Raw genomic sequence first — 24428 nt, 5'->3', positions numbered from 1 at the left:
TGACTACCGACCGGTGGCCCTCACCTCGGTGGTCATGAAATGCTTTGAGAGGCTGATAAAGGACTACATCTGCGCCTTCCGCCCTTCCTCCATGGACCCGCTGCAGTTTGCTTATCGCCCAAACAGATCCACGGATGATGCTGTCTCCCAGGTACTGCACACCACACTCTCTCATCTGGACAGCCAGAGGGGGCTATGTGAGACTGCTGTTCATTGATTATAGTTCAGCTTTCAACACCATAGTCCCCTCAGACTGGCGGCAAGCTGATTGGGCTGCGACTGAACACCCCTGTGTGCTTGGATCCTGGACTTCCTGACCGCCAGGCCACAGGTGGTCAGGGTGGGCAGTCACACCTCCACTTCCTTCTCGCTGAACACAGGATCCCCAGGGTTGCGTCCTCAGCCCCTACTGTACTCCCTGTACACACATGACTGTGTGGCCAGGTTCAGCTCAACACCATCATCAAGTTTGCGGATGACACAGTGGTGGTGGGCCTGATCTCCGACAACGACGAGAAGGCCTACCTGGAGGAAGTTGCTGATCTGTCACTCTGGTGCCAGGACAACAGCCTCATCATGAATGTCACCAAAACTAAGGAGCTGATTGTGGACTTTAGGAGGGTACAACAACAGAGGACGTACTCACCACTGGGGATTAACGGGACTACTGTGGAGAGGGTGAGCGGGTATAAATACCTGGGAGTCCACATCACCGAGGATCTGACATGGTCAACAAACACAGACACTCTGGTGAGAAAGGCAAGGCAGCGCCTCTACCACCTCAGGCAGCTGAGGAAATTTAAAGTTTCCCAGAGGATCCTTCAGTCCTTCTACTCTGGAGCTGTAGAGGCGTCCTGACAGGAAGCATCACAGCCTGGTTTGGCAACTGCTCCGCCCAGGACAGGAAGGCTCTGCAGAGAGTAGTGCGTTCGGCTGAACGCACTATTGGAACTACACTCCCCACCCTGCAGGACTTGTACACCAGGAGGTGCAGAACCAGAGCCGGCAGGATCATGAAGGATCCTCACCACCCCAACAACAGACTGTTTCAGCTGCTGCGGTCAGGCAGGCGCCTCCGTAGTCACGCTGCAAGAACAGAGAGACTGAGACGGAGTTTCTTTCCTCAGGCCATCAGGACTGTGAACTCCGACCTCACCAGGACCCCCACATAGACCCACACAACTGCCCCTCTTAGGCACACACACACACACACACACTTACTGTAAATATTGTGTTTTTTATTGTAAATAGTGTGTACTTGTTGCCCTTGCACATTCCTGCTGAGCATTGCCACTTTCATTTCACTGCACACCCTGTGTGTGTATGTGACAAATAAAACATCTTGATCTTGATCACACACACACACACACACACACAGGTGCTGCGTGGCTCTGGTGGGTCCGTGTCTCCATGGTGCGGGGGGTGGTACCATGGTGACGGCCCTTCCCCGCTCCGCTGGGGGACGCATGACGGGAGGTCGTGTGCGGGGTCAGAGGTCAGCCTGACTGTCGGCACGGCGTCTCGCCTTCAGCGTGGAAAAGATGTGACGCTCCCCTCCAGACTCTTTTTTAAAAAGGGCTCAGTTCTGTGTAGAAGTCCTCCGTTGGCTTCATAAGTAACTTTCCCAAGGGGAACTTGAGGAGGAACTCCTTGTGTTTAGTCCACAGGGTCTTGGTGGAGTTGAGGGGATATTTGACCTCCAACAGGTCGGGGGATGGCACTTCCTGAAGGCACAGGGGTTCCCGCCTGTGATTGGTCAAACACTGCAGCTCTAGTGTCGCTTCATTCAGAAAACAAAGAAGTGCACCCGTATCAACGTAAAGAGGTTTTTATTTGTCACATTTAGTGACGGCGACAACGAGACGAGATCAAATTACACGAGGAATAAAAAACACAAAACGTTACCAAGTGAAACTAGAATGGGCACTCAGTAGAGCGCATACCGTCACATATCACTAGATGGGGCATTGACTTATGAACATGTTGCCAATTGGATACAAATTGACCGCGCTATGGTAAAAAGAAGATTTTGACCTTTTCATGACTTTGACCCGATCGATCCCAAAATCTAAACAAATGGTCCCCGGATAATAACCAATCATCCCACCAGATTTCATGCGATTCGGTTTAATACTTTTTGAGTTACGTGAGGAACACGCATACAAATAAATAAATCAATACACGGCGATCAGAACATAACCTTCCGTATTTACAATGCGAAGGTGCCGCCACGTCGTACGAGGGGGGCGCTGCCGTCAGAGACGCGTGTGTTTGACGCTCTGAGGACGACGGGCAACGGGAACCTCCGATTCCTTGAGAAGCGTTGCCGGGGGCGACCAGGAGACGCCGACGCAGCAGAGAGGTCACCGAGCGGTGACCTCTCTGCTCGGGTCCAGGTGGAGGTGACTCATGTTGTTGCTCTCATTACGGCGGGCCCTTCTGTAATAGAATAATCGCTCTATTCCGCTGTGCGCTGGCGTACAGATGTTATAGAGGGGGGGGGGGGGTCGCTGAGCTGAGACCTCTGTGGCGCTCATCGTCTCAACAACACGCGCTGTGGGCCGGCGGCGTGCGTTGTGCCCATATTTGGCGTTTCCCGTCCGGATGCTGGAGATGAGTTGGGTGATCGTGTGTGTGCAACACGGCGAGCCGCCGCGTGGTTGTTCTCCACGACGGGACCACACGCCCTGCAGTTCACCTCCTGGCCACTAGTCCCCGTTGTTCGGCAAGCTCTCGTTTTCGTGGCAACGGTTCCGGTGAAGGCAGCGTAGCGGGTCCCAGAGGGACGCCGCCGCCTCACGCTGTGCCTCGCCGTCCTCTCCAGTGCGTTGCCGTGGAAGCAGACCCGCCTCCTCCGCTCTTACCTGGGAATGTCGGTCCGGGTCGACGGACACGGCGAGAGCAGCCGGCGCCGAGAGCTGCGCTAGCATCGGGCCGGAGCGGGACGGCGCGGGACGAGGAGCACTTCAGTTATCTGTGTAATGATTACATATCACAATACAGAAAGGACTTTTCCACGAGACAAACGTGATTAACCGATGTCTTGTATTTCTAGTAGGATTCATCGACACTTGATCCAGAATGTAATTTACAGCCCAAATCACCTCATTAACTCTCCAATGACAACAAGTTGACTCGTAAAGGAATTGTAGATCTCTCAAACACAAGCACACACTGTCATTATCATCTGAATTGTAATTCCACTCGACTCCAAGCCGGCATTAATTCTTTAACTTTAATATTTGAGTTGCACATCATTGATACTCCAGACCTTCAGTGTCGGCTGCACCCTAAATATGATGATTATGGAATAACATTCTTCCCAACGGCAACGAGCCCAAACTCTCGTAATGCACTGGTTGTTTTGGAATGTCACCGTTTAATTTCAGAAATGTGTAATTGCGTTTGAATACAAGTTGACTCGTTTTTAAATGCTTAAGAGATCGATAGTCAATTAAGAAATACAGTCGCTATGAAGAATGAACATTTAGACCAGGGAGACTTTCTTATTTAGACATTTTAGAGGGGCTCGCCAATGTGTCTGTGTGGGGGGGGGGGGGTCTGAGGACAGCTGTTCAGAGGGTTGTTGTTGTTGTTTACGCCCTCAGACGGTTTAGTCTTCCTTTAACAACCAGAGACCAACGCTAACCTGAGTGCAGTCGCCCTGCGCCCCTTCTGTCAGACACAAGCTCGCCCAGCTGGGGGCTGAATACCGGTGTTGTTGTTGTTGTTAATGTCCAGTGTCAACCGAGTTAGCCAACGGCTCCAAACGAATGCCCTTGTTGGTCAACTCGCCCTGCAGAACAAACATGAAGTGTGTAATAAAGGCTGTGTATCCGTCCTGAATGTGAAGGCGTGTTTATTAGCCGGTTTGAGTCTGAAGGATGAAGCGACTCGACGGGATCTCAGCACGCCAGCGGCGGCCGTCTTGTGTCTGGAGGTCGGCTTTCGGACGCCGGCCTCTCGGGACGACCGATGACCAACGGCCTCGGGCGTAACTCAATGTCTTCATCTCCCCTTATCAAATAAACCCAAGAAAAAAAGAAAATATTTATCACCATACAGCTTTTTTTGGGGTAATAAATCGAGAAGTAGACAATAAGAAATATCCACATGGTTTTGGACACTGTGTGTGTGTGTGTGAAAATTAAGAACTTATAATTATCTGATTCTCTGAGAAAGTGGAGTCGGTATATTTTTTAATTCTCAATATCTCAAATGATTTAATCATGATTCTATTGAAAGACCATATATTATGATGTTGAATCATCAGCCGTCATGTGGACAGACTTCTGAGTAAGTGTCACCGACAAATTATTCTATCATCGTTGTTCCTTCAAGTTGAATAAAGCTCAGAAAGAAAAACAACAACAACTAGAACGGGCCCTCGGTAGAGCGCATATCACAGGACTTGGCATTGAATTATGAACACTTTGGCATTAGTTTCATGCCAATTGGATAGAAATTGATCGCGCTATGGTAAAAAGAAGATTTTGACCTTTTCATGACCTTGACTTTTGACCCGATCAATCCCAAAATCTAATCAAATGGTCCCCGGATAATAACCAATCATCTCACCAAATTTCATGCGATTCGGTTTAATACTTTTTGAGTTATGCGAATAACACGCAAACATGCACGCATACAAATAAATACACGGCGATCAAAACATAACCTTCTGCATTTTCAATGCGAAGGTAATAAAGCACAAAGGTGGCGCCTGCTCACGCCGCCACGCCACAGACGTTCAGGAACAGCCGGGATATTTAGAGAGGGAATCTATCAACAGGAAGTCCATCTCTGATGGCTTTATGTTTAATCCACAAGTTATGAAAACGATGAAACATCCAAAACGAGATCCGTGATTTGTCCGATGTCCTCGTGGCGAAGCAGCGTCTCCATGGCGATGGCCGGAGTCCGTTTAAAAAAAAATTCCCATATTAGATTTCATCCAATAAACAAAAATAAAAACTGCACACGGACCCTGGACGTGTCCCTCTGGTGGCCAGACGGACGCCACGTGACTCACTAGCGCCTCCCGAGGGACGGGTGGTACTACGGGCCGCGGCTAGCTGGTTAGCATGCTAACATCAGTCCGTATCTCTACGACACAATACGGTGACGTCTTTATAATAAATTAACCTTCATGTTCTGTTGACCATGTAAGATCATGTTTTGCATTGTTTTTCACTCATTATTGTTGCGTCTTACACATCACACCTTTTGTTTTTTAAATGGCTATATGAATGACATCTGATGTGGATCAAGATGCTGCGCTTGTTCTCCAGAGAAGGCGTGGTTAGTGGGGACCGGCCTCGTCGTCCACCGCCCCCAGACAGACGGCCTTCACTGGTGTTGTGATGCGTTCAGTGTAACCTCCGCTTCCACAGAACTCATCCCATCAGTCCGGCCGTGTCCGACGTCCCGCCTCTTCCCTCTTTAGAGGCTCTTTAATGTGAGCCACGCCTCCGGGGCTTTGGTTGATGGGAGCTGAGCATCGATCAGGAGGGCAGAGAAGAGGCCGGCCTCCATTTAGGGATGAATAAAACATGGAGCCCAGCATGGCGTCATATTACTGAGCCGTCCTCCTGCAGGAGACGGTGTGTTCAGGGTCCTGGTCCATGCCAACTACCAACTACTCACACTCAGTTATAGCCATTGAATGTGTTACTCTGTAATGACTCCTTCTGGTCACATGACATCTAGTGTTCACCTGGTCACATGACATCTATTGTTCATCTGGTCACATGACATCTATTGTTCATCTGGTCACATGACATCTATTGTTCATCTGGTCACATGACATCTATTGTTCCCCTGGTCACATGACATCTATTGTTCACCTGGTCACATGACATCTATTGTTCATCTGGTCACATGACATCTATTGTTCATCTGGTCACATGACATCTATTGTTCATCTGGTCACATGACATCTATTGTTCACCTGGTCACATGACATATATTGTTCATCTGGTCACATGACATCAATTGTTCATCTTGTCACATGACATCAATTGTTCATCTGGTCACATGACATCTATTGTTCATCTGGTCACATGACATCTATTGTTCATCTGGTCACATGACATCTATTGTTCATCTGGTCACATGACATCTATTGTTCATCTGGTCACATGACATCTATTGTTCATCTGGTCACATGACATCTATTGTTCATCTAGTCACATGACATCTATTGTTCATCCTGTCACATGACATCTATTGTTCTGTCCATCCTGGAGAGGGATCCTCCTCTGGTCTCTCCTGAAGGGTTCTTCTCTTTTTCCCCATGAAAGGGTTTTTTCTATTTCTTGGGAGTTGTTCCTGATCCCATGTGAGGTCAAAGGTCAGGGATGTCTATGGGTACAGATTGTAAAGCCCTCGGAGGATCATTTGTGATATTGGGCGATGGAGAATAAAACCGTTCCAGTCCATCCCTAACCCTCGCCGTGCAGCGGCTCCAGCTGACTCACTCGAGCCTCCACACACACCCCAGTGGATCCACATCCTGCTATTCAAGCGGTCGGCGGCCCGGCGGTGCGTAGGCGAGTCGGATGAAAGTCCTCGTCCCTCAAAGCGTGGCCCGAGGCCGACTCGGCGGGACCTTTCCTGTGACTGCGTCCCGGTGATTCACCGGGCGGCGCGCTGGACCTTTTTCATCCAGCACTCCACTCTCAAAAGCTTTTCATCTGTTCGTCTTTTCAAAATGTTTATTGTGTCCACATTTAGACTTCAGGTTAATTTCTCTTTACAATCTTTGATCGTACGTAGAGGTGTTGTGAATAGAGAAAGAGACTAAAGGAAGGCAATCGGCCCGGAGCCGATGACTCACCACTCCATGAGTAACAGACCGATCTCAGCAGATATAGAGTACTTTATTAAGAGGGACCACATAGCGCTCCCTCAAGTGAGAGGCAGAGGGAGCAGACACTCACTGGGCGGGATATCAGAGTTCATGTGATGTGGATGCTGGTCATCAGGGAGCGTCTGGGAGCTCGGTCTTGAAGTGTTGTGCAACATGAGCTGCACATGAGCCCGCAAGCGCTGGTGAGCTGCTGCTGGCTGTGTGTCTGTCATCAGTGTTACATTATTCACTTCATCTTTTGGAGAGCCCAGAATCACCAATGACACATTTCTGGAGGAGGATGCGTCTCCGGGACGGACAGGAGCTGTGTCCACGGAGCAGAACGTCGTCCGGGGTCATTCACAGATTCACTAACTTCTTTCACATCGATGGAGACGAAAAGAACCACAGAGATCGGTTTCATTTCATGCATTTTTTCAATATTGAATATAATATAAGACCTATAAAAAACTTGGCTCATGTACGCTCATGGAAAACATGCAAAAGTCTTAATTTAAAAATAGTTATTACCAGGCCTGAAAAAGTCCTTGAAAAAAAATGTAAGTCATGGGAATGTGTTTTATTCACATGTTTATTTTCGCTGAGTTTGAAATAGTGTTTTTAAATGAAAGCCGCTCAGAATATAAGCGATCTCCACGGTATCATCCCAACACTCGGAGAAAAAAGGGCGGAGGGTCTCCCCAGAAAGAGTTCTACAAGGATTGTTGACAGCATGGGTGAAAGATGGTGAAAGATATACACACACACACTCAAAAACTAATAGGAACCATGATCGTTCTGCACTGCACCACATCAGCCTCATGGGTGATGAGAAATGAAACCCGTGGAATATAATCATGTCTTGGTAGAACTCCTGGGGGGGGGGTTCTTGGCCCCCCTCGGAGGATTCATTCAGTTTATTTTATGTAGCCCAATATCACAAATTATCCCCAGAGGGCTTTACAGTGTGTCCCACATACAAGACCTCACATCGGATCAGGAACAACTGCCAAGAACTCAGGGAAAACTCTTCACGGGGAAAAGGGGGAAGAACCCTTCAGGAGAGCAACAGAGGAGGATCCCTCTCCAGGATGGACAGAACAATAGATGTCATGTGACTAGATGAACAATAGATGTCATGTGACCAGGTGAACAATAGATGTCATGTGACCAGATGAACAATAGATGTCATGTGACCAGATGATCAATAGATGTCATGTGACCAGGTGAACAATAGATGTCATGTGACCAGGTGAACAATAGATGTCATGTGACCAGATGAACAATAGATGTCATGTGACCAGATGAACAATAGCTGTCATGTGACCAGGTGAACAATAGATGTCATGTGACCAGATGAACAATAGATGTCATGTGACCAGATGAACAATAGATGTCATGTGACCAGATGAACAATAGATGTCATGTGACCAGATGAACAATAGATGTCATGTGACCAGGTGAACAATAGATGTCATGTGACCAGATGAACAATAGATGTCATGTGACCAGATGAACAATAGATGTCATGTGACCAGATGAACAATAGATGTCATGTGACCAGATGAACAATAGATGTCATGTGACCAGATGAACAATAGATGTCATGTGACCAGATGAACAATAGATGTCATGTGACCAGGTGAACAATAGATGTCATGTGACCAGGTGAACAATAGATGTCATGTGACCAGGTGAACAATAGATGTCATGTGACCAGATGAACAATAGATGTCATGTGACCAGATGAACAATAGATGTCATGTGACCAGGTGAACAATAGATGTCATGTGACCAGGTGAACAATAGATGTCATGTGACCACATGACAACATATGAGTCTGACCACATGATCAATAGATGTCATGTGACCAGATGAACAATAGATGTCATGTGACCAGATGAACAATAGATGTCATGTGACCAGGTGAACAATAGATGTCATGTGACCAGATGAACAATAGATGTCATGTGACCAGATGAACAATATGTCATGTGACCAGATGAACAATAGATGTCAGGACCAGATGAGGCAGGAGGCCAGGACCAATGAGGCCAGGCCTTTTGAGGCAGGAGGGCGGACCAATGAGGTCAGGCCTTTTGAGGCAGGAGGCCGGACCAATGAGGTCAGGCCTTTGAGGCAGGAGGCTGGAGCAATGAGGCCAGGCCTTTTGAGGCAGGAGGCCGGACCAATGAGGTCAGGCCTTTTGAGGCAGGAGGCCGGACCAATGAGGTCAGGCCTTTGAGGCAGGAGGCCGGACCAATGAGGTCAGGCCTTTTGAGGCAGGAGGCCGGACCAATGAGGTCAGGCCTTTTGAGGCAGGGGGCCGGACCAATGAGGCCAGGCCTTTGAGGCAGGAGGCCGGACCAATGAGGTCAGTCCTTTGAGGCAGGAGGCCGGCCCACCAGGCAGGAGGCTTGGTGGGCCGGCCTCCTGAAACGGTTCTGGTCAGAACCTCCAGAGAGCTTCTCTGTAGAACCTCACACGGGGTTCTGAGTCAAGCCGTTCACAGATGTTGCAACGCTAGCAGCCTTTGGGTGGTGTTGTTGGTGAAGTCCTCTAAGGCTCTACCAGGTACCACAAAGGGTTCTCCTGTCGGGCCAAGCTGAAGAACCCTATATGTTTCTAGTTTGCGCTGTTATTACTAAGCACTTGCTTGTCCCCGACATTGACACACTGATTGATAAATGAATCACTAAAATGAAGGATGGATGAAAAGTGGATGGATGGATGGACAGACCCGGAGCCGTCTGAGGCGATGTACCACATGTCTGTCGATGCAGAGCTCGGCCGAGCACGGACCAGACCAACGGCCAGCAGATCATACGAGACGTAGATCAGATGGCCGGCGTTCCCACTGAGCGCTGACGGCCATCAGGAGCGTCATGGAGCCACCGGGGGTCTCTATGGCTCTGGGCTCAAGTGTCTGGCTGGATGGAACCCATGAAGCTGGTAATGTTCCTCTCTGGAGCCCCCCCCCATCATCTGTTTCCATCGCAGCTGGTTGCATCTCTCCGTCTGTAAGCGGCGACTCCGCTCCAGCCTCATAACCCTCCACACCCACTGGTAGCCGGATGCTCTCCATACATTATGTGCGGTGCTACTTGATGGTGCTGACGTGCAGCTGTGGAGATGCACTTTGTTGAAATGACCCTCAATAAAACTCTCGAGGAAGGGTTGGACATATTGGTGGAGGCGGACGTTAGCGGTGCCGGGAGCTGGCTGTGGCGAGGCCCCATGCTCCTGTGGCAGCAGATGGTTTATCTTTGGGATCTTACCTGCTGGTTCGGCCATTCACCAAACACTGGGAACCTGCCAGGAGGTACACACAGTCTGCGGTTGTGACATGATGAAGTCTCAGAGTCTTTGGCGCTGGGACTCTTGAGGGCCCCGATCAGCAATGAGATCAGTATCCCCCGAGGGGTCCAGGGGTACGGTCTCCCAGTCTGAACTTTGGCTATAGCTAGGGTTGGGTACTGAAAACCGGTGCCAATATGGCACAACATTAGCCATTATAACCATGTTTAAGCTAGCTCATAGCTCGCGCTAGCTACGAGCGCTAGCTGCAAGTGCTAGCTACGAGCTACGAGGTGACAGCCTGGTATCCGTGTGTTGTCAGTGCTCCATGAGAACGGCTTTCACAGGGAATCTGGCCCAAGAGGTTTTTAATGTCCTCATTGTCTATCATCGTTCAGGCACCGGTATCGTTTTAAAAGTACCGGTTTAGCACCGGTATCGGGAAAAAACCAAACGATACCCATTCCTAGCTATCGCTGCTTTTGTTTATGCGACCCCGCGTTGCATCAAGACGATAGATGGCACTTGAACCCCCTGATCATCGCACTTTAGTGTTCAGTTGACTGGAAGTGTGAGGATACCGAGGGGGGGGGGGGGGTCCTCCCCGGCTGGAATGGAACCAGGACCAAGCTCCGTCACCATTCTGCTACGAACGCACCAGAAGCTGTCACACCTCCCGTCGTGCGTCTTGGAGAGCAGCTTGTGACACCGTCTGGTCCCTTTGTCATCTGTTGGGCTCATCTGGTTGTGGCTCTGACCTCGTGGTCCAGCGTGCTCACCAATGTCCATCAGATCGTCTTTAACAGCGATTCCTTCTCGACATCGGGTTGTTTCTGGAACGGAGTCACACTCCGTGATTCCGTTCCAGACCGGTAACATCTCTGCCACGTCGACGCGGACCCTTTTCTGTCTCTTGTGAGCCGCACACACACATTCATAGTTATCAAGCTCCTCTTTTATGGAACCAGCTTCCAATTTCAGTCCGGGAGGCAGACACAGTCACCTCGTTTAAGAGTAGACTTAAGACCTTCCTCTTTGACAGAGCTTATAGTTAGGGCTGAATCAGGTTCACCTGGTCCAGCCCCTTGATATGCTGCTATAGGCTTATAGCTGCCGGGGGACGTTTTAGGATGCACTGAGTACCTATCTCCTCTTTTTTCTCTCCTTAAGGATGAATTTTCATCTCTCAATCACACGTTACTAACTCTGCTTTCTCCCCGGAAGTCCTTTTGACTTTACGTCTCATGGGGTCATCGGACCCTATGAGACGGCATAGATCCTATCTGCCTGATGGATCGTCTGGGTCGTGGAATTCCTGCTCATGACTACGCCACTGTCCTGTTGAGACTCCGCCCACTCCTCCTCCCCACCGCCATCTGCCTGATGGATCGTGGAGGTCTCCATCGTGGAATATGCCTACTATGAACTATTCATACACTCTGTCATATTCATTGAATGTATTTTAACTCTAAATCTGTCCTTCTGTACACATTACATCTATTGCATCTGTCCATCCTAGGAGAGGGATCCTCCTCTGTTGCTCTCCTGCAGGTTTCTTCCCTTTTTTTTCCCCCCTGAAGGGTTATTTGGGAGTTTTTCCTGGTCCGATGTGAGGTTTTGGGGCAGGGATGTCTATGTGTACAGATTGTAAAGCACTCCGAGACAAATTTGTAATTTGTGAAATTGGGCTATACAAATAAACTGAATTGAATTGAATTGAATTCATGGAGGTGTGATGTACGTCTGCGGTGCCAGAAGACGACTCGTCTCAGTTGCGAACACGTGTCAGAACCTCTGAGAGCAACCCCGAGGGAAGTGAGCCCTCGCCTCACGTGCGGTTTCCTGTCTGCAGCGGCGCGTCTACCCACAGGGCGTCAGGCGGCTTCCTGTCACTTAGTCTCAAGCTGTGACCGCGGTTCCTTTCATCTGATCAGTCCCTGAACGCACCGCGTAGAGCTGGAGGCGTTGCTAATTGGTGTCCAGCCTAATGAGACTGATCTTTCCTGCTACACTTGCAATCCTTCTCTGTGAAGGCAACGGCCATGTGGTCGTTCCAGTGTACTGCACGTTGAGTTCGGTGGAAGGCAGGCAGTGTTTGTAAATTCAGAAACCGTACATGCTCAGGATGTCGAAAGGTTCGGCTTTTGTTTTTGAACTGTAGAGTTCAAGTAAAGCAGGAATTTGAAGCTCAGATGAGCGTCTTTTAGTGTCTCGTGTGATGTGAGCGTGAACAATCCTCAGTCTTTTTCAATACACGTACACGTGTCGCTGCTTGGACAACGAAGAGAAGGATTGTCCCGCTCACATCCTCACATGATGAAGATCACTCTGTGGTTGTTCACGGAAAAGGTGCGTTCACACCAAAACAACGACATTTTTTCGCACGACCGGTTCCCATGAAAAGTCAACGCGTGTGGCTGCGATAGACGCAGCATTTATCCGGACGGCGCGTTTGGGGCGTTTTGAGTGACGCGGTTTTCGCCCCAGATCGAAATATTTCAACTTTGAGGCGATAATGTTGAAACTCGGAACCAGAACAAGGAGGACACACTTGCGGTTTGCGGCCACCCGGAGCTCTCCAATACCTCTGATATGACTCGCAGAGAATAAAACAGGCACAGGTGATGTTATGTATTCATCGGGGAAAGTCACCGAGCTGTGTGAGCCTACGGGTGATGTCATGTTTATATATATATATATATATATATATATATATGCATACATATATATATATATGCATATATATATATGTATATATATATATATACATATATATATGTGTGTATATATGAACCCAAACACGAGGGTGTGATCTATTCTCTATTGGACATCCATTCATTTATTACAGTGACCATCAGGTCTATGAGGTGTTACGGATGTCATCCATTTTTCCCAATATGTCAAAAAGTGTTGAAACTATTTTTTAAAGAACAGATGAGGAGTAATGCCTGTTTTAAACTGGAGGCTCAACATCCACTAAGATTTAGGAATATTTGAGTTTAGAGAGCAAACCAAGTTTTAATTGAGTTTGACTGGAACAATCCGAGGGCGAGGAGACATGTCCCCGGTTGAAGAGAGAGCAGTCCTCCAGCGCATGAGGTCATCCTCTGTTCCCCGGAAGCTAACCCGACAGCTTTAACGGGTTATTGATCGGGTGAAAGGTGCAGCGCCTCACGCCGGCTGCTGCTTTGTGCTCATTGGACGTTGAAGCTGTCAGAGAGCTGCGGATATTTTTATATTTTTTCTTATAATTGCAGTGGTTTGAAACACATTTCACCAGATACAGGCACACATAGAAAGAGACCCAACGAATAATACTTAAAGGTGAGCTGGTGATCAATCCGTCCATTCATTCCCAACAGAAAGCTCCCAGCGGACCACGCACAGTACGAATGAAACCCGTAAAGCATGGCGGTGATGGAAGAGAGAGACACTTAGGAGCTGCTCCGGGGTCGGAGCGCTGATTGCACGGAGGATTGGCCTCTCGGCACTTAGGAGGCAAGGAGTCAAGCAAAGGAGACCACGGTACAGGAAAAGGGCCTCCAGAGAATGAAAGAAATGATTTCCCAAAACCTTTGAGTCCATTGACAGAAGTAATGGTCATAAGTTCCGGCGTCTTATAGCTACTGATTACACATTATATGTATATTATTCTCTTCAATTCTTTCGGGTCCCCTCAGCAGGATTGGGGGCAGGAATTTGAAGAGCACCATTAGTTTCCAAGAAGAAGAAAGAAGAGTCTCACTCCGAGTATCAAAGAGCAGGTTCCGATGGGCAGCTTCAGAAGACCGCCGCTCTGACTCCACGATGGAGTCCACCTCCAGAGCGTTAGACCTCAGCTATGCCAGTCCTCTGACTCCCACTGTGAACAAAGGCCTTGTGATTGCTCGACCAATCCGTAGTGGTCGGCTCCTCTCAGGGCCACGCCCACCACCGGGTCATGGAGTCAAAGCATTGGAATAATGGTCTAAAAAGCAACGGCGAGGTCCACCACCTGCTCCTCTAACGAGGGAGCCAGTGGCTCTACAGTCAGCTTGACCTTCACCCCGATGTATAGTTGCATTTTCTTTTCTTTTTGTTAGATAGAACACATATATGCAGAAAAGAAAAACAAATAAGAACAGCAAGAGGAATCCAAATACGTTTTAAAAAGCGGTCTGGTTTGCTCGGTCTGATAAATCCTGAGAAACATTCTCGTGTTCTTATCTCGTTGTCGTCCAGTTCTCCCACTTCTCCTCCTGAGCTCTGATTCTGGGCGTTAACTCTTCCGTTTCGTACGTAGGAGTCACGATGTCCAACCCTCCGTCTCGTGATGGCGGTTCTATCTCTTTGTCAAAGCCTTTTTACTGGCTCCAGATAAATATCAGCACCATCTTGTGTTTACCGTCTTCACCGAGATGGACGGAGAGGAAAGAAGACTCCTGTCAACGTTCTTCATCTTTTCTCTCCTGTGAAGGTTCTTTGATGATTTCCTTTAGGAAGCTCTTCAATGATCATGAGCTGTGAGCTCCAGCTTGAGCGATTCAAATCCACACAAAAAAGAGATTTTACCAGCAAATCGGACCAAAGAGATTCATTGAAGCATCGCCGTTGTTGACAACGAGTGTTTCCCGATGCGAGAGGGGAAACGCTGCCCCCTAGTGCTTTTCTGGTATTACACGTTCGCCTTGGAGGACACCGTGTTGTGTCGTTTTCATACCAGCAGATGCTTTGTTGACTAAAGGTCGGTATGAACTGTCGAAGCCTTCTGAAGAGTGTTCGCCTACATTACCCACAATGCAATGCACAGCAGTCCCATCACTTCGGTGGATCTTGGGTCTCGTGGCTCTTTGCTTGAGGAGAGATGCTGTTTGTTGTTCGGCTTCTGTCTCTGCAGACAGAGCCTTTATTCCCCATTAGGAAGCTTTTATTCTGGAACACAACCCTCACAAACAAGGGGGAGACGGTTTAACATGAGTACACATACGCTGCTCCGTCAGGAACTCCATCCCTACTGGTCCTGCTCCGTCAGGAACTACATAGGGGCTAAGGTCACTAACATTCACACCCTGATGGGAGGAGCTAAGGTCACTAACATTCACACCCTGATGGGAGGGGCTAAGGTCACTAACATTCACACCCTGATGGGAGGGGCTAAGGTCACTAACATTCACACCCTGATGGGAGGGGCTAAGGTCACTAACATTCACACCCTGATGGGAGGAGCTAAGGTCACTAACATTCACACCCTGATGGGAGGGGCTAAGGTCACTAACATTCACACCCTGATGGGAGGAGCTAAGGTCACTAACATTCACACCCTGATGGGAGGAGCTAAGGTCACTAACATTCACACCCTGATGGGAGGGGCTAAGGTCACTAACATTCACACCCTGAGGGGAGGGGTTAAGGTCACTAACATTCACACCCTGATGGGAGGAGCTAAGGTCACTAACATTCACACCCTGATGGGAGGGGCTAAGGTCACTAACATTCACACCCTGATGGGAGGGGCTAAGGTCACTAACATTCACACCCTGATGGGAGGAGCTAAGGTCACTAACATTCACACCCTGATGGGAGGAGCTAAGGTCACTAACATTCACACCCTGATGGGAGGAGCTAAGGTCACTAACATTCACACCCTGATGGGAGGGGCTAAGGTCACTAACATTCACACCCTGATGGGAGGGGCTAAGGTCACTAACATTCACACCCTGATGGGAGGAGCTAAGGTCACTAACATTCACACCCTGAGGGGAGGGGTTAAGGTCACTAACATTCACACCCTGAGGGGAGGGGTTAAGGTCACTAACATTCACACCCTGATGGGAGGAGCTAAGGTCACTAACATTCACACCCTGAGGGGAGGGGTTAAGGTCACTAACATTCACACCCTGTAGAACAGCTACAGGAGACATTTGGGGTTTTAGCGCCTTGCTCAAGGACACGTCGACATGGACAAGCGGAGCCGGGGATCAAACCGCCGATCCTCTGATGGAAGGACGACCTGCTCACCACAGTCTGTGTTCGCCCCCTGATGTGTTCAAGGACTGCCCAGAGACATGAATCTGACCGTTGAGTCCGTGTTGACAGGCTGGAGTTCTGGTGTTTAAAACAAACAGGCTCTTCCATCCAGTGTGTTTGTTTTGAAAGATGGCCGCTTTAAACCAGCTGTGGTGACCCCGTTGACCGCCAACAAAGGTCACTGGCTTGGAGGTTGAGTTTCGACACGTTCAATAAACAGACGCAACGTCCAGTTTGTAATGTGAAAGGTTATTTATTAATAAAGTTGTACGGCTTCCAACACAAAACAAATATACATTCCATGTCCAAACCCGTTTGTCTGTTCCCAAAAATGAAAGAAATCAACTGACCATGTCACCTGTTCTCAAACGAGTGCTCCCGCCAACCTACAACACCTGGCCCCAGTGCTCTTCATTGACAGTGGCCCTACGCCCCCTAGTGGTGGGAGGTTCCAACTGCACAAAATCAAACAAGACATGCCTCTTTTGTTTGAGGACAACAGGCGTGTCTGTAGTGTGTGACACTGAGTCTCCCCCACGTCGGTGTCGTTGAGATCCAGCTCAAGGACTCGACGTGAGAGACGTGGCCCGCCGGCTCATTCGTCATGATCCACCAGCTCCGTGTTTTAATTCCTCATCCGTTCTGCCACAGAAGACACAGAACTGATGAAAATGTGTTTGTACAATGAACTAAATCAAATGTGCCGACGCCAGTGAGAGGTGAACGACATTACCTCCACTCAAACAGCCGTTATGTAACATCACGCTGAGCATAACCACCCTGTGGGGACCGCGCCTCTGCACACGGCCCTGATGATGATGATGATGATGATGATGGGATGTCTAGACATCAGACAACACTAATGAAGTCGAGCCGCCGTATCAACGCTCTGCACGGTAAACACATCAAATACGATCAAAACGAAATGCAGCGTGGAATAATGACAAGATGTGATGAAGGAAGAGAAGGACTGCTGTGTGGGTTGGGTGGACGCTCTTAAAGGTACAGTCCACGTCTGGAGAACAGCAGGTACACCGAGCTAACGCTAACAGTCCGACATCGGCGGTTGTCGTCTGTGCTGCTGTTGCTCTGCGTTGCGTCATCATCACAGATGCTGATATTATTTCAGGCCCCAGATTTGGACACTTCAGGGATAAAGTTTCAGTAAACGCTTGTTACGCTCATACAGTACGCTGAAGAGAAACTTCCACAGGAAGTTCAGTCAGGTTCAAGCAACAAACCCACGAGTTAGTTTCTCCTGATCCAACCTGGGGTCAAAGGTCAGGGTTGTCGTATGTGTACAGAGTGTAAAGCCCTCTGGGGGGGGGGGGGGGGGGTTGTAATTTGCTATACATAATAAACTGAATTGAGGAATGAAATGATGAAGCGTGTTTATTATATATATGTTTTAAGACCCATTCTTTGTGACTGAAGTGTGCCGCCGAGGGCACGCAGAGCGATGAACCCGTACTCTACGTACGACTCCTGCTCACATCTTTTGAATGCAGCTTTCCTTTTACGCCCATGTACTGAGTACGGTCTGGAATTCCTCATGATCATCTCCTGCTGGCCAGCGGAGGAAGAAGAACCTTCCTTTGAGTGTATTTGACTTTGTGCCGTTATAAAATCATGTTTCTGTGACGTCTGGTTTGAATGAACCAGACGGTTTGATCGGCTTTGAGAAACCCAGATCGCTGTGATGGACTCAGCGGAGCCCCGGAGGAGGAGCTGCTCTCCTCTGACGTTGACGACGTGTCCGTTGTGTCTCCACAGCATCCTGCCCATGAAGCAGGGCCTCATGATGGGCCAGTACCTGGGAGCCTTCAACCTCATGGACACGTTCAAGGGACGCGCCAAAAAACAGGAGTGAGCCAAGAGGAGGAAGAGAAGAAGTCAAGGGTGACTGAAACAGAAGGAGACATATTTAAACTTAATCGTCCTGGAATTATAAAGATGAGGGCCAGACATCGGGGTCTGACGACTCCTCTTTCTTTAGTCTCTCTATAGCTCACCATGTATAATCCATCTCTTAATATTCTTATGTACCTGTTTTTAAATGGTATCATCATTTGATGGAAATGTTATTCTGTTAATAACAGTAATTGAATAGAACAATAATAGTGTTCATTTTGAAAAATGTCCTCTTAAACTCACTCACACACTCGGGCATGAGGAGGTGAGACATGTGGCCTTCAACAGCTTCACAAAGAAACTGAAAGCGGAGCTTCAAAACGAGGCGACGCGCACACAGCACCGCCCGAAGGAGGAGGATCGGTCCCATTGTTCTCTGTTCACGACTGGCAGAGTTACGGGGACCGGGAACCCAACGTGGTTTAACTCTTTGTCTTTGTAGTTATTAGAAAATACAAAGATCCGTTTTTATCCGTGGAAACCTCGTCTGTCTTCTCACCGCACAACCCTGATCCGGCAGAGCGTTTTAGAATTTGTACAGTTTTCTATATTTTTTTAATGTGTTGTCAGACTAGCAGCTGAGTGCTAGCATGAAGCTCAACGACCATGAAGTGTACGCGACCTTGTCTTCAACGTCAAATTCAAATGAATGAAAACCACCAATGAGGATGATAACAACGCTGGTCCAGCTTTATATGACTTGAGTCGAATGTGGAGGCGCTGGGTGGAGTATTAATCTGCTCCATATGCTGGGTGGAGTATTAATCTGCTCCATATGCTGGGTGGAGTATTAATCTGCTCCATATGCTGGGTGGAGTAATAATCTGCTCCATATGCTGGGTGGAGTATTAATCTGCTCCATATGCTGGGTGGAGTAATAATCTGCTCCATATGCTGGGTGGAGTAATAATCTGCTCCATACGTTGGGTGGAGTATTAATCTGCTCCATATGCTGGGTGGAGTAATAATCTGCTCCATACGCTGGGTGGCGTATTAATCTGCTCCATACGTTGGGTGGAGTATTAATCTGCTCCATAAACTGGGTGGAGTATTAATCTGCTCCATATGCTGGGTGGAGTATTAATCTGCTCCATACGTTGGGTGGCGTATTAATCTGCTCCATACGTTGGGTGGAGTATTAATCAGCTCCATATGCTGGGTGGAGTATTAATCTGCTCCATACGTTGGGTGGAGTATTAATCTGCTCCATATGCTGGGTGGAGTATTAATCTGCTCCATACGTTGGGTGGAGTATTAATCTGCTCCACACGCTGGGCGGAGTATTAATCTGCTCCATACGATGGGTGGAGTAATAATCTGCTCCATATGCTGGGTGGAGTAATAATCTGCTCCATACGCTGGGCGGAGTAATAATCTGCTCCATACGCTGGGCTCTCGTTAAAGATGGTAAACAAGCTGCTGAACACGGTTCTATAGAAGCTGGACGTTCTCTTGTATAACGGCGTGTCAACGCGCTGACATGAAGTATATTAATAAGTGTCTTATTAGCACGGTGGTGAATGTCGTCATAATCATGTCTGGGCGTTTTGTTTTGTTTCCTCATTTCAGATAAAAACAAACGGCACTTAAACTCAGGAACAGTGAAGCGAGCGGGTTAGATACCCGATACCTCGGAGAGTTCGGACCACTGAAATGTAACGCGTTAGCTTACATGTAACACGTTAGCTTGAATGGAACACATTAGCTTAAATGTTACGCGTTAGCTTAAATGTAACGCGTTAGCTTAAATGTAACACGCTAGTTTAAATGGAACACGTTAGCTTAAATGGAACACGTTAGCTTAAATGGAACACGTTAGCTTAAATGGAACATGTTAGCTTAAATGTAACGCGTTAGCTTAAATGTAACACGTTAGCTTGAATGGAACACGTTAGCTTGAATGGAACACGTTAGCTTGAATGGAACACGTTAGCTTAAATGGAACACGTTAGCTTGAATGGAACACGTTAGCTTGAATGGAACACGTGAGCTTGAATGGAACACGTTAGCTTGAATGGAACACGTGAGCTGTCCCTGGCTAGCGCTGTAGTCCCGTCGTTAGCGGGCTGTGGGTGTTCCCTGAGCTTCTCTTGAAGGACTAGCTTGAATGTTGCCCTCACAGCGTCTTTGTTTCTCCGCCACGCAGCCTCCGCCTGTAACGGTGATGCTATAAAGGTTATAATATATATATATATATATATTTATGCGTACATAAACTGTGTTTTAATTCACGTATCTAGAGGCACATGTGAAGGTTTGAGTGTAAACTGGAACTGTTCGATATTTCTGAAGAATAAATTCATATTTCAAATGTTTTATATGAGTTTTGAGTCTTTTGTTTAGAGTTGAACAGAGTTCCTGAGCCCAGTGTGTGTGTGTGTGTGTGTGTGTGTGTGTGTGTGTGTGTGTCTGTGTGTGTCTGTATGTGTGTGTCTGTCTGTGTGTGTGTGTGTGTGTCCTGCCCCCTCTCTCTCGTCCATGTTTACAGTCTCTCTCTCTCCACCAGGGGCGTCACACTCATCTTCACCGTGGGCCACATCAGCATCATGGCGCCTCTTAAAGGGCCGGTGTACCTGAAGTGCTGTATAAACTACTCTCGAACATATTGTTAGATCACTGTCTTTACATTTGATTATTGTTTATTCAAGAGTAGAAATATTGTACACAAGAACATTTCTCTAATATTATAACACAAATCCATTTAGTTTGTAACTTTCAAAATAAAAGCACAGGATATAAAGGTGATCCTGTGTCTTTCAAGCCGTCAGGGGCCGCATAACGACGTGGTGGGCCGCATTCGGCCCGCGGGCCTCGTGTTTGACACCTGTGCTCTAGACTGTCATCACAAACAGAAAATAAACATTATTCCATGCTGTTGTTTACGTTCTACATCCTCTCAGACGCCCTCAGTGATAAATCCCTGCGTCACACTTCTTGGTGTCCTCATATCCTATGACATCATATTTATATCCGACCCTTCCCGCTCCACCTCGAGTCCTGCTGAACGATGTCCTCCAATCAGAGCCCACCACAGGGTCCCGCCCCTCCACACTCAAACCACGTGACCTCCCCTGAGCTGGCCGACTCAGGGCTGCAGCCCGGGGGACAACACCGGTTATTTACAGGTGAATATCTTTAGAAGTAAACACTGACGTGTTGAGCTCTATTCAAGCTGATCCTGATCATCCTGATCACTTCATCCTGAAGGGACGGGTTGTGTCCAGAACATTGTCGTTCAGCCTTTTGAAAAGTGCAACGTGGACGGGAATCAGTCTGAAGAGGAAGCCCCGCCCCTTTATTCTGAAAAAAAAAACGCTTGGAAAAGTCAAACTGTATAAATGTTTGACTTTTTGAGTCCCACGCACGATGTCTGCTTGTATGTAAAAAACCTGTGAGGCACATTTGTGATTTGGGGCTATTCAAAATGAATTGAATAGAACAGCCACCCACCGGACCGGAACCGGACCGGGACCGGACCGGGACGGACCGCACAGAAAGAATGAATGAAATGAAAATGAGTCTGAAGATATTTTATTTTGAAAAATGACCGGATGTTTCTGGAAATGAGCAGTTCACGTACAGCAATGTCGACCCAGAGATCCACCGGGGACATTTATGTATATTTGTTTATCGTTATTAGTTCTGCTGCGTTCAGGGGCCGCTCAGAGCTGATCCTGAACAATGAACTAACAGGGAGTGTCCAGGTCGTCTCGTGAGCTTCAGCTTCTGTCAACTCGTCCTTTTATCTTTCAACAAGACTGAGAAGAAACATCAAATGTCATCAAATGAATATTGTTCATAACCTAAAACATGAAGCACAGAGTTCCTCCCCGCCGTGGACCCAGAGAGCTGCTTCACTCTGACGAGTCATCACTCAAACATTCTTCACACAGAGCGTCACTTCCCTGATGCTCCTCCTTCCGGAACAGCTGATCCTCTTGGGGGACATGACGTCATTCCCATAGCGTCCTGGATTTAAAGGGACAGTCCTCACAACAGCAGGTCTGCAGACTTTAGAGTGATGTCATGTGAGCTCCTGTTTATCGTTGTCGTGGGAACAGACGATCAGAGGCCAGGGCCAGGACCTCCATCATAAGACCTCCACCACAAGACCTCCATCACAAGACCTCCACCACAAGACCTCCACCATAAGACCTCCACCACAAGACCTCCACCACAAGACCTCCACCATAAGACCTCCACCACAAGACCTCCACCACAAGACCTCCATCACAAGACCTCCATCATAAGACCTCCACCACAAGACCTCCATCATAAGACCTCCATCATAAGACCTCCATCATAAGACCTCCACCACAAGACCTCCATCACAAGACCTCCATCACAAGACCTCCACCACAAGACCTCCACCATAAGACCTCCACCACAAGACCTCCACCACAAGACCTCCACCATAAGACCTCCACCACAAGACCTCCATCACAAGACCTCCATCACAAGACCTCCATCATAAGACCTCCACCACAAGACCTCCATCATAAGACCTCCATCATAAGACCTCCATCATAAGACCTCCACCACAAGACCTCCATCATAAGACCTCCATCACAAGACCTCCATCATAAGACCTCCACCACAAGACCTCCATCATAAGACCTCCATCATAAGATCTCCATCATAAGACCTCCATCATAAGACCTCCACCACAAGACATCCACCACAAGACCTCCATCACAAGACCTCCATCATAAGACCTCCACCACAAGACCTCCATCACAAGACCTCCATCATAAGACCTCCACCACAAGACCTCCACCACAAGACCTCCATCACAAGACCTCCATCACAAGACCTCCATCATAAGACCTCCACCACAAGACCTCCATCATAAGACCTCCATCATAAGACCTCATCATAAGACCTCCATCATAAGACCTCCATCATAAGACCTCCACCACAAGACCTCCATCAAAGGACCTCATCATAAGACCTCCACCACAAGACCTCCACCACAAGACCTCCATCACAAGACCTCCACCACAAGACCTCCACCACAAGACCTCCATCATAAGACCTCCACCACAAGACCTCCACCACAAGACCTCCATCACAAGACCTCCACCACAAGACCTCCATCACAAGACCTCCATCATAAGACCTCCACCACAAGACCTCCACCACAAGACATCCACGACAAGACCTCCATCATAAGACCTCATCATAAGACCTCCACCACAAGACCTCCACCACAAGACCTCCACCATAAGACATCCACCACAAGACCTCCATCACAAGACCTCCATCACAAGACCTCCATCATAAGATCTCCATCATAAGATCTCCACCACAAGACCTCCACCACAAGACCTCCATCACAAGACCTCCATCATAAGACCTCCACCACAAGACCTCCACCACAAGACCTCCATCACAAGACCTCCACCACAAGACCTCCATCACAAGACCTCCATCACAAGACCTCCATCACAAGACCTCATCATAAGACCTCCATCATAAGACCTCCATCACAAGACCTCCATCATAAGACCTCCATGACAAGACCTCCACCACAAGAACTCCACCACAAGACCTCCACCTCAAGTGTCTTCTTCTGCTCATTGCAGCTTGTTCATCATCTCACTGACGCGTGACCGCCACCATGTGGTGGAAAGCTGTATTGTAACTGAGAGTCTCGTGGATAACAGAAATGCTACGTTCGCAACAAAAGCGACCCGGAGCCTGGAGGGAACCTGGAGCCTGGAGGGAACCCTGAGCCTGGAGGGAACCCTGAGCCCGGAGGGAACCCAGAGCCTGGAGGGAACCCTGAGCCTGGAGGGAACCCTGAGCCTGGAGGGAACCCTGAGCCTGGAGGGAACCCGGAGCCTGGATGAGGCAGGAGAACCCGCCCCATGCAGGGGGGTACAGGGGAGCTCCCACACCGAGCTCCTCCCGACAGACGCTTCACTGACTGTGAATGAATAGATTCATCTCAGAGTCGTGCACACAGAAACATAAAGGTTCTTAATGGTTCTTTATGGTTCTTAAATGGTTCTTTAAAAGGCTTTGTGGTTCTATGAAGAACCATCACCTACTGGAGAACCATTCTTCCGTTTGAGACACCTTTACAGGTTCTCTGAAGAACTCTTTAAGGACATGGTTCTGTAAAGAACCCTGGTTTGAAAGGTTCTTCGTGGAACAAGAAATGGTTCTCCTGTGGATGGAACCAACATCTGAACCATGTCTCTTGGGTCTTGCTGATGTGTCTGTGACCACCTCGTGGATCAGTCATGACCTCCTGACCTTTACACTCTGTGGGGTCAGACACGCAGCAGGCACAGGGAGGACTCCTAAACATGCTTAAAATATATTTAATATCCATCATTAAGACCATCCGAACATATGACTG

The 24428-nt window shown here is 48.3% G+C and overlaps 3 protein-coding genes across 7 annotated transcripts in view; all 3 read left to right on the top strand.

Annotated features, from left to right (window-relative positions):
- LOC130197865 (epidermal retinol dehydrogenase 2-like) overlaps positions 1 to 20377 on the top strand; it is a 42428-nt gene extending 22051 nt beyond the window's left edge. For 2 of the 3 annotated variants that reach the window (XM_056420820.1, XM_056420819.1), the window contains exon 7: positions 2825 to 3841. In XM_056420820.1, the coding sequence (XP_056276795.1) occupies positions 2825 to 2927 (103 nt within the window). In that variant the 3' untranslated portion in view covers positions 2928 to 3841. Of the gene's footprint in view, positions 1 to 2824; positions 3842 to 17923 lie in introns of those variants that run through there. The other variant, XM_056420821.1, reaches the window with a different exon arrangement.
- On the top strand, positions 12946 to 17916 carry LOC130197863 (uncharacterized). 3 transcript variants are annotated; one of them, XM_056420813.1, is made up of 2 exons: positions 12946 to 15426; positions 15499 to 17916. In XM_056420813.1, exons 1-2 carry the CDS (start codon positions 14926 to 14928, stop codon positions 16024 to 16026), a joined length of 1029 nt encoding a protein of 342 aa, XP_056276788.1. In that variant the 5' UTR covers positions 12946 to 14925; the 3' UTR covers positions 16027 to 17916. The 3 variants fall into 3 exon arrangements, with proteins under 3 accessions (XP_056276788.1, XP_056276786.1, XP_056276787.1); XM_056420811.1 differs by having other exon boundaries at positions 12946 to 15498; positions 15535 to 17916; XM_056420812.1 differs by having other exon boundaries at positions 12946 to 15858; positions 15931 to 17916.
- Positions 20378 to 21068: 691 nt separating the features above from the next.
- The window catches only part of LOC130197617 (choline transporter-like protein 5-A), a 61236-nt gene continuing 57876 nt past the window's right edge, over positions 21069 to 24428 (top strand). The window contains exons 1-2 of the mRNA XM_056420370.1: positions 21069 to 21186; positions 23751 to 23941. Coding sequence (XP_056276345.1) covers positions 21069 to 21186; positions 23751 to 23941 — 309 coding nt within the window. The remainder of the gene's footprint in view (positions 21187 to 23750; positions 23942 to 24428) is intronic.

This window comes from Pseudoliparis swirei, chromosome 8 (assembly GCF_029220125.1).
Source record: "Pseudoliparis swirei isolate HS2019 ecotype Mariana Trench chromosome 8, NWPU_hadal_v1, whole genome shotgun sequence".
Classification (NCBI taxonomy): domain Eukaryota; kingdom Metazoa; phylum Chordata; class Actinopteri; order Perciformes; family Liparidae; genus Pseudoliparis; species Pseudoliparis swirei.
The sequence above is the reverse complement of the archived record's forward strand: the minus strand, read 5'-3'. Positions and strand labels throughout refer to the sequence as shown.

Coding starts and splice junctions, on each gene's coding strand:
- LOC130197863 (XM_056420811.1), top strand. CDS start 14,926: ATGCACAGCAGTCCCATCACTTCGGTGGATCTTGGGTCTCGTGGCTCT. Junction 15,499..15,534: donor CCCTGATGGGAGGGGCTAAG/GTCACTAACATT, acceptor GGAGGGGTTAAG/GTCACTAACATTCACACCCT.